General features: G+C 36.5%; 1 protein-coding gene across 3 annotated transcripts in view; it reads right to left on the bottom strand.

Annotated features, from left to right (window-relative positions):
• Positions 1-1810: 1810 nt before the first annotated feature.
• NRIP1 (nuclear receptor interacting protein 1) overlaps positions 1811-10637 on the bottom strand; it is a 92383-nt gene continuing 83556 nt past the window's right edge. For all 3 annotated transcript variants that reach the window (XM_058661752.1, XM_004588612.3, XM_058661753.1), the window contains one exon: positions 1811-8662. In XM_058661752.1, the coding sequence (XP_058517735.1) occupies positions 4822-8295 (3474 nt within the window). In that variant the 5' untranslated portion in view covers positions 8296-8662 and the 3' untranslated portion in view covers positions 1811-4821. The remainder of the gene's footprint in view (positions 8663-10637) is intronic.

The following is a 10637-nucleotide window of genomic DNA, read 5'->3' as shown; positions in this document are numbered from 1 at the left end:
GGGATGGTTCAAGATTATTTTAAAATTTAAGCTAAGTTTTATATCTTTAATATTAATTACTCAGGGAGGGTATCAGAATTATAGTAGCACGTCTCTGAGACTGGAATGTGTAGCTAGGAACTTACAAAACACATGTTTTGATCTTTCAGAGCAGAAATCTTTTAATTACCTAGTAAGGTAAAAAAAGTGTCAACTACTTTAAGAAATGAAGTATTAAATCATGCCAACAGATAAATCACTACTAACTCTCACAAGGTTAAATATTTTAAGTTTTATGAAAGAAAAACATGATTCGGTTAGTGATGAACAAATCCTGTTTTCAAATGCCACAATGGTCTATTTAGAGATCCAAATGGTAAAAAAAGAAACTTCAAATTTGTTGATATTTCCATGAGTTTGAAATATAATCTTACATAATGTGATTATAATCTGATGTTCAGCACTGTTCACATTGAAGTCACTGGTTCTACGTTGTAGTCAAGAATTGGTTCTCAAAATACTTTTTACAAAATTGATGTTTTTACCATGGATTTTTACCAAATAACAAAACATGGTTGAATATCTTTGATGGTACCATCTAAATGACATTGTTGACTAAGGTCTCATTTTTCCACTTTTTCACAAGGTAAACCTAGGATGTATTTCTAACAAAGGAATGCATTTTTAGATAATGTTCATATCTGCTAAGAGAGAAGTTTCTTGGATTATAACAGACCTATTTCAGTCCCCCGAGATGAAACTCTTCTTAGCAAAAATACCTTCCTCCTAAATGGCAGATATAATTGTACTTTTTTTTTTCCAGAGAGACAGAACCTTCCATTCACTGGTTCACTCCTCAAATGGCCCGAAGCCGGAAGCTTCCCCTAGCTTGCTCATGTTGGTTCAGTGTTGAGGTACTTAAAGGACTTCCTCTTTCCAATAAAAATAAATCTTAAAAAAAAAAACTATCTTAAAAAGTTTGTATAGGGCTGGGGTTGTGGTAGTGGCTTAATCCTTACAGTAGAAGCAATATTTCTGCAGTTAAAATGATTACCATGAAAATTAAACTATTAACACCAAAGTACCATGGTAATTATTGTACAGGTTATATTGCTGCCAGCCCTGCCCGTATCCTCTGTCGAATAGCCAGTTTGAGTGCCGGCAGTTTCACTTTTAATGCATGAGCAAAGCAGTGGATGCTGGCTCTCAAAGGGTGTGTGTGTGTGCACATACACTCATCTTTGTTTTCAAACACTGCACTAATCCAGTAAAACAATCAGCAATGATTAGTTACATCAGTAACAGGAGAAAGGCTAAAACCCAACTTACTCTGTCTTATTTGCCATTTCTAGATGCACTGACCTGCTATTCATCTTCTATTTTCCGCCAAAAGAGCAAAACATTTTTGGGGAGCCTATTTTAATTTTTATGACCTGGATTGTCTGTTTATAGAAAGCTTAATAATAAGGAAAAGCTTACAAAATAAGTCACTTCAAAACAATGTATTTTTTCTCATTTATTCAAATTCACTGCAGGAAGTAAACACTAAAAGATTAAAAAACAAAACAAAAAATCCACACTATAGTATATACAGTTTCATGACATCACATGAAGAAATTAAACTCCTAATAAAAATGACAAATTATATTACTGAGCACAGAGGATCAAAATCGGTTATGTAAACCCCAGAATTCTTACCATGAATGGTAATGTGCCTGTATTCCAGTATTTGTTAATACTGGAATATTCCTGTATGTTTTCAATGGGATTGAAACATTCATGAAAATAGCTGTGTGACTTCTTTATGTTGAACAGTAGTTGAATTTATTAAAAAAAAAAATGTAAGACCATTGGATTCAAAGCACATCCTTTCACAAAGTTTAAACCACAGAAGTCACATCCAGAAATGGAATACTGTCACACTGGGATGAACATCGGATCTGACTTGTTAAGACATTTTGCCAAATGCACAGATGCACAGGGTCCCCCATGCACTTTTCATGCAGCAGATAATCACAACTTAAATAAAATGTTTATTCTATACATTTGTCCAGACTTGCAACTGTATACATACATGCACAATTTTTTAACCTGTCTGATTATATTTACACTTATACATGGAATATACAGGAACCAAGGAGATTAAAAGGCTTTTCTCATTGCATTAGAACAATACAAAATATGTATTTTTCATTAAGGAAATCACTATTTACATCACCTTTAAAAACTGATTTTAACATCTTCATGTAACAAGTCAATATATATATATACAATTTATATATATATATATATAAAATATATACTCTCACCAGTTTACTCTTCTGTAAGATGCAGCACTGAATAAACAGGTAATGCTACCTTACCGATGTTGATGAGAGCTGTAGTACCCTTTCACAAATGACTGAATTAGGAAGAAATTAGCTAGATATCTAAAATAGTCCTGGAAAATGTGTAGTATATGTGCATCCTTGTAAATATATGTGCATAAACACAGTGAATTCGTGGATGTATGCCCTTTCTCACTGCTCTCCTCAAAAAAAAAAAAAGTCAAATTGGGGACATTGTCTAATAAATCAGAACCGCATTCTTTGTGGTCACATTTATTTATGCATTAGATATTCTCAATCCCTTTCCTGTTACTAAAAAAAATATCAACCAAATAAACAAAAACAGCAATGCTGGCCTTGATGCTCTTCTCTTTGACCCACACTTCATTCACTTGTCAGAAGCCCAGGTTCTCCTAACCTAAGGAGAATATCTGTATTTTTTTTTCCTGACATACCTGGAAGGTTCTACACCTTCCACAATGATGAAAAAAAATGATTTAAAAGCTTACTTATACAGTGTAGACAATAAGATTATCACAGTATAAATATGGGGTAGAATATATTCACTGGCCAGTGGAATTCGCATGTCAGAATAAGCATATGCTTTCAGTAAAATTCAGTCTTGACTATTATTATACAATATATCCAGTAACTTTGTACAAACCATCCTGAGAAAAAATAATCATTTCAAATTTTAGATCATTAGGAAATAACACCCATTTTAATATAAAATTCTTAGAAACAGCTTCAAGTAGAACTTCAAATTAATTTCTTGATAAGTAACGGTTGATAATAATTTGATAGTTACTAACCTGCTTTACCATTAAAAGCCAAAACTAGTGAATGAAATATGCACTGTAAAAGCTGAACTTAAAAAGACTTATCTCAAAATCAAAACGTAAGTGGCTCAGAATTAAGCTTTTAAAATTCTCATCACAATGGAGTGGCTGTTATACAATTCTGTCCGATACATGTGACCTCTGTACAAGTTTGCTTAAATCTGAGATTAGTGCCTTTCTTGGGTTTGAACTGAATGTTTTAATCTTTGTCAGCATTGTTCTTAGGACAATGGTCTTAATAGAAGTTAAGGATGTAGTCAGAAGTTTCCAAATCATCCTGGAATCACCTGAGTTTGGTAAGTGGCCCTGTTATTCCATCCCTAAGGCTAATTAAGTAGATGTTACTCATTAAAATACATGAATAATCAGATTTTCCTGAGATGTTGAGCCAGATAAGAAAGTTGTCCCCTCCACCCAATTTTTTTTTTGTCATAAAAAGTATTTTGAACCCGATTTCCAAAGACATAACAGTAATATAGGAATGACAGTACTGCAAATTTTGAGTTGACATGTGACTGCAGTGGGAAATATAGGCATCATAGTTTTTTTTTCTTTTTACAGTCCATATACTGAGAAGAGTAATAAGTAATGGTCCTCAAACATCAGTGTGCAGAAGAAACACCAAGGGAGCGAGTTCAGGTGCCGATGGAAGAGTCCCAGATCCATTGAGCAATCAGAGACCCTTGCCATGCAGATCTGATTCGATTTGCCTATAATTCTGCATTTTAGCACAAGTACTCCAGAGGGTTCTTATGCAGGTGTCTAGTCTAAGTCCAGCTTTCAGAAATCCTGGTCCTAGGACTCCCAGGGACCACGGAATGGTGAGGATTAACTTTTACAAGAAATGGTGAAAGTTGTCCAAAGAAAAGCCATTTTATTTGTTATAAACAATTTCTTAAGTCTTCAACAATTCAGGAAACCACCTGAAGGTAAATGTTAGCTTCCTTAATTCTGTAAAAGGAGGTGTATTAATTTAGTAAAGTAGTTAAAATACAAAAATGGAAATCTGTCTTTTTTTTATAAGGATCTATCAAACTTCCCTCAAATGTAATCAATTTTTACTAAGTACTATAAGGTGTAAAGAAACATGTATTGAAAAGGGCAGACACATTGGGAATCACAAAACCCCTTCCAAGAGTTAAAAATAAATATGTATTTTAGCAAAAAGTGAAAAATGTAAGTCTATGTTTTGTCTCCTTTATTTTTGAATTTGATAATGAGAAGTGAATCAGCACTAGGTGTTTAATTTGATATTATTCCCTAAAAGGTTACTTCAGGGTTTGGGCTTTTAAAAAATGTGTAAGCTGATTTCTGAAGAGCAAAATGAAACACCCTAATAAAGGCAGAAATGCAGTAATCCACTATGGATGGAGCTTTACATTTTAATTTATGCCTCTTATTTATGATTACAAAATAATTTCATTCGTAGGCTACTCACAGTTGTTATCTGATGCATACAGAAGTGTTAACCAATTGCTAGTTCAGTAGTTTCCTCATAACATCTAATGTTAAGCAAAAATTAGTATGCATAAACATCACCAGTAACCAATACTTCTCAAAATAAAGAAAAGGTTCGATTATACCATGCTTTTCTCAAATCATGCTCTTATTTATACAGATCTCAAGTTCATACTAATTAGTTTTAAAGTGATCCAAAGCTTGATGATAGGTACATTTCATTCTGACTCTTTTTTTATTGTTAGCACGTTTCCCAGAAGTCCATAAACGTCTCCATTTGCGCTGTGTGGGCGAGAAGCAGTATTTCCCATATGGCTATTGTACGGGCTTCTTGAATGGACGAAAGCAGCTTTACTTTCTGCAGCAGGCAGTAACTCTTCCTTGACTGTAACCTGTGAGACACTTTCAGCGGAGGCTGGTTCCCTCCACAGGTCCTTTTCCTGTGGTTCTCGACTGGTAGCAGAACTGCCTCCTTTCTGGAGCATGTAATACAAGATGGGGTTAGTTTTGGTCAGTCTTGGACAGTCTTTTTCATACTCATTCTTATCCACATCTGTGATAACCCATTTAATGGGTCCCTTCTCACTGGGCACAGAACACCCACTCAGAAGGCCAGGATCTGGCCTAGACCCTGCACAGCTCGTGTGCTCGGGAAAAGATGGACTCACGGGTGTCTTTACCACTCCTGGGTATGAAAATGTCCTGTTATTGATGCAACTACCGGGCTGAGTGGAACTGTACATCAATCCATTTAATGAAGAAATGCTGAAATCAGGTTTGCTATTGGTCATACTAGTTTTGTGTCCTTTTCTTTTACTCTCAAAAACAGAGTTACTCCTGTGTGGGGACAAATCTCGCACACAGTTTTCTGAGAGAAGCAGTTGTTTCAATACATTGAAACTTTTGCTCTCTCTGGCCCAACTCCTGTGTTCATTTTCACTGGCTGAACCGTGACCTGCAGGATATTTAAACTCAAGGTCATTTCTGTTAAATTTCAGCTCTTCCTGGTTCATCAAGGATCCATATAATAATTCTGGAGTACTGTGACTGTTTGCAGCATCAAGGACATTATTTTTCACCTTTTTAAAGGGATTTTCTGATGGGTCAGCATAGAGCTTCCTTTTCTTAGGGACCATGCAAAGATTCTTGGACTCCAGAAGTGTCAGTTCACTGTTTCTGTAACTCTTGTCTGGGTCATCTGCCAGGTAACTTTCTTGGTTTTGTCTCAGCAATCGACTTAACAGACCATTCTTTGAAAAAGAAAAGTCCTGAGGTGAACTAAGCTCCGATTTAAAGTCCTCAGATTCTGATAAGGCGGCTGCTCCTCTCTGCACCGCAGGAGCCATACCTAACATTGGGGCATTCTTAGCATCATGGTTCAAGTGCACATTTGTATTATGAATATGTAAGTCATCACATGGCTCAGATTTTATTTTCACCATCAGTATCTGTTCGCTTAGAGCTTTATCTGCATGTTCCTGAGTACTTTCGTCTCTTGCAGGAGTCTTCTCCTTCTTTTCACTCTTGCCTTTGTTGGTATTTCCCAGGAGCAATTGGAGAACAGTGCGTCTTTCAAGCAGATTTTCTATTTCAGAACCACAAAGTCCTGGTTCAGGAGCTGTCAACTGACTCGTGAATGCCTTATTTTCTTCAGCTGCGTTTGCTTTATTTGAAAGCAGAGGGCTATTTAATCTCTCAATCATACCTACAGGTTTATCTGGGTTTACATTTAGCAGCTGTTTGCTGGGTCGCTGCTCTTCAAGTGACATGGAAGACTGCATTCCACACTGCGCTAGATTTTGTAACAGCTTACTGGCACTGAAAGTAGCAGAGTTTTGCACACCTTCATTTTGGGCTGGTTTATCTCCTTGAGATTCTTTGCTTTTTGTGAGGTCCATCAGGTGGTTAGAAGCAGTACTTGCTAGCTTTTCGGACTGAGTGTTGCGGGAGTAGGGTGTGGAATTCCATTTGATGACCAGAGAGTGCTGAGAAAGATTGATGGGAGACTCTGCTTGGGTGGATGCTAGTAATGGTGGAGTGCTCAATGGAGTAGTCCTGTTTGTGCTGGGGCTTTCAATTACGGAAGTCCTTGCATAATTTTGGGTACTGAACTTTGTCACATCATTGTGTACTCCCTGAGAGCTGGTGTTTTTTTCTGTATTTTCATCATTCTTATGGCCAAGTAGCAATTGGAGAAGCGTTACTTTCTGGTGTGAATTTAGCTTTGAATTCTTTGAGGTATCTTGATCTTCTTTGATATCTACATCTGGGACTTTTGGATCCCAGGTGTTAAGCAATGACTGAGTTAAGTTATCTAGAGAAACTGGTTGGTCAGATTCTTTTTCGATTCGGTGTTTGCAAGACAAGTCTATGGGAACACAGTTGGAGTAAGAACTTTCATCACCACTACTATCATCTGTAAAACTAGGATTATTGTCTGAATAGTCATCGATAGTTGTAGGGGTACTACTATTCTCAAAAATGCTTCCTTTCTCATTAAGACTATGTCCATTCATAGGCTTAGGTATGGTCTGGCTTTTAAGAAGATGTAAAAGCAAACTATTATTAGCAGCTTGTTTTACATTGTTTCTTTCTAGTGAGTTCTTATAGCCTGCACTTTTGGGGGAAGAAGGAACAATACCCACTGGATTTTGAAATGTTGCAGCATTACTTTTGCTAGTAATTAGCTTGCTTGATGATGTTCTTGCCTGACCATTAAGATGGCTTGGCATTCCTTTTGAGAGCTGGAAGCTGCCAACCTCCTTCTGGCCATTTTCTTGCAATCGGGCCATAGCAGCAAGTCTTTCACTTGCCACTTGATTTGCATTTTGTGTTTTTAAAGCATGTTCCCGAGAATACTGCTGCAAATGAGCTTCACTTGAAAGCAGTAATGCCAACTGGCTACAAGCAACACTAGGTTTGGGTGAGGTGGCAGGACTGGCCCTTTTCTCCACCATGCTTGCAACAGCCTGCAATCTTGCAGCACATGACAAGGGTTCACTCATGACCTTTGTTGCACTCTGTCCAACATGATGAGGTGACTCAACAAAACTATCTCTGATGAGGTTTTTAGTTACGTCAGGAAGATTAGTTTCAGGTGTTTGATCTTTAGCTTTACTTTTCTTCAACAAAGTCTTCAGGTGACTTGATGCAACACCATAGCACCTCAAATCCTTTTCTACTTTTAGAGAATCATGACTAAGGGCATATCCCTGCTCCTTGAGGCTCTGCCTAATTTGTTGTGACAGAGCAACAGTCTGCAGCCTAGAGCTGAATGACTGAAGCAAAGAAGCCAGTAATGTGCTATCTTGTTTGCCTTTAGGCACATTGTCAACCATGCCAGCCAGCAAAGCTTCCTTCTTCACGTTTAAGTTTACGATGGAATCAGACAACCGCTTCCGCTTTGCTGCATTCCAGTCCTCAGAAGACTGCAACAGCCTGGCCTTTTTGAGATGCAGCATGCCAGATCCCTGGTAAGTCTGTGTATTGAGAACCGGACCATTGCTTTGACAGGTGGGAAATGCACTGCCAGAAATGTTAAAGTTCTGATCGTCTTCATTGTGGCCAGTAGACTTGTTGTCGATGGCAGTGCCTGATCCCCCTGCTGCTTGATGCATTAGTAATCCTTCTAGGTAAGTTAAAACAATAGAATCCTGGTGCACATCAGAGCCAAGCTCTTCTCCATGAGTCATGTTCAATACAAGTGTTCACAAGGGCTTGGTTCCTATTCACTTTAAAAATGGTTTTCTCTGCGTGATTGAGATTAACTTCAATACGGATGCATGAGTTTCTCACCTTCCACAGCAATTAAATAGAACTGCACGGTTACGTTCCAACCAGGGTTTTTTTGTTTGTTGTTGTTGTTGTTGTTTTTTCTAGCAAAATATAAAAGGCAGGCAAACTCCAATGCAGTCTGGCCACACAGTTGGTCAACTTTTAAGGAAGAAGTGGAATTCCTGAACACTCGGGTCTGTAGCAGCAAGCAGATATAATCCTTAGTGAGTATACTGTTTTTCCGTCTTCATCTTTTGCTCCCCATTAAATGCAAATATCAGTACTCTAAAAAAAATAAATAAAAACAGTTAAGGAGGTGCAGAACTAGGACTGCGCTATGATCCCTATAAGCAAAAGAATACAGCATTTGTAAGTTTAGACTTATATACATTACACAAGAAAATATATACCTGTGTATGTATTATACGTTATTAGTGGAAAATATTTAATAAACACATACATTTGTATCATTTTGTTAGTACTTCATTTTACTGTCATTGCTATTACATTAAACTCTACTAGAAATCCTATGGGTGAACCCATCTTGTTAAAATGATCAAATCATTTAGGGGAAACAATTTATGGTGTATAGCTAGCTTTCAAAGACTGTTGAGCACATTTCTGTAATTCTGCTTTCAGTGTTATTGGCCTACAAGGGAGCCGGAATAAGCTTCCTTATGTTTCTGGACATTTAGAAAAAAATCAAAATAGACAGAGATTTTCATAAGTAAATGTGATGTGGGGCTGAGGCCAACAGAAGTGATTTACTTAACACTCCTGTTTTCAAAGAAGTGGAAGAAGTAATAAGCTTAAAGTTATTTGGTAGGCTTTGGCAAAGTAGGAAAATCTTCATCACATTTATAAACATTAAAATATGTATAATGACAAGCTTATCTATGAATAGTCTTTACCATGACTGAATAAAGACAGAAGGAAGTGACACTTCTCAGAAGTTCATGTAGGGTTATCTAAAGGTTTAATATGTCTATTTTTGAAAATCCTTATTCACATGTTCCATATAGGACTTTTGATTTGAAATCCGTTCCTTTGTAAACTAAAAAAGCAGACTATGAAGTATGAAAAACATCTTTTATTAGAATCAGCAAAATATTCCACTGATACTTACTATTAAAGATAACACCAAACAAGTTTACATCACCAACATATTCCCAACTGATGAACCCACTGCATTTCTAATTAGATACACTTTTGTTAGAAAGATTTTTGTTACACTTGACCCCAAATAGAGGGCCACTGCACCATTAGACGAGCAGCTGGAATAAATTACACGAAGTTTGTTAGTGAAGCTGGCAGAATATATTGTTCAAAAAAGCTCATCTTATTCAGGATTAAGTGATAGATTTCTATATAAAATGATTAACTGGAAGTTAACTTTTTGGAAAGCATTACAATGATTACTTGACTGTACAAATCACTGGACTTTCTGATTAAAATTCTAAATAATTAAGGCCACGAAAAAGAATATAGAATGGAAACAGGGACAATGAAGATATATATGACATGTAACATCTTGAAATTTAAAGTCTATCAACTTAATATGATCTCTGGGTAGACATTTGTTATAGCAGTTCAGATGTTACTAGGGATACCTGCATCTTCCATCATAGTAACTACGTTTGTCTCACTGAAACTCTCCCAAGCCTATCTTCCTGCTAATGGCTACCCTGAGGGGCAGCAGGCTACTCTGACACTCAGATGGGAGACCGCCATTGAGTTTGCAGCTCCTGGCATCAGCCCAGCCCTGACTGCTGAAAGTTTAAGACATGAACCAGTAGATGGAAAATCTTTATCTATGTCTGCCTAATTTTCAAATAAATATTTTAAAACCAAAAATAAGTGTGCATTTTTATAGATGATAATAACATGGAATTATAGAAATATGGTTTGACAGTCATACTACCTTTACACTTAAACATTTAACATGTAGTGTAAATCTACTATATGAGTATTTCTATCTCTACCACAGGGATCCTTTCGATCCTCGACTAGACTGAATAAAAATCAGTCAAATTCATATCAGTGACTTGATATTTGATTTTTAAGTAGCATTATTCCACTGAAACAGAAGAACGCAATAAGGCAATTGCTGTACTTTTTTGTTATTATTCATGTTATTTCTATTCCACATTTTATTATGCATAACACATCCTTCAAAGTAGCATTCAACACAATAGAAAGACTGAACTTATATGTTTTTGAATTTAGAAATCAGATCTGCAAGTTTATTTTAAAAATTTAC

Source organism: Ochotona princeps, chromosome 3, assembly GCF_030435755.1.
Source record: "Ochotona princeps isolate mOchPri1 chromosome 3, mOchPri1.hap1, whole genome shotgun sequence".
Classification (NCBI taxonomy): domain Eukaryota; kingdom Metazoa; phylum Chordata; class Mammalia; order Lagomorpha; family Ochotonidae; genus Ochotona; species Ochotona princeps.
Note: the sequence above shows the minus strand (reverse complement) of the source record. Positions and strands in the feature narration are given on the sequence as shown.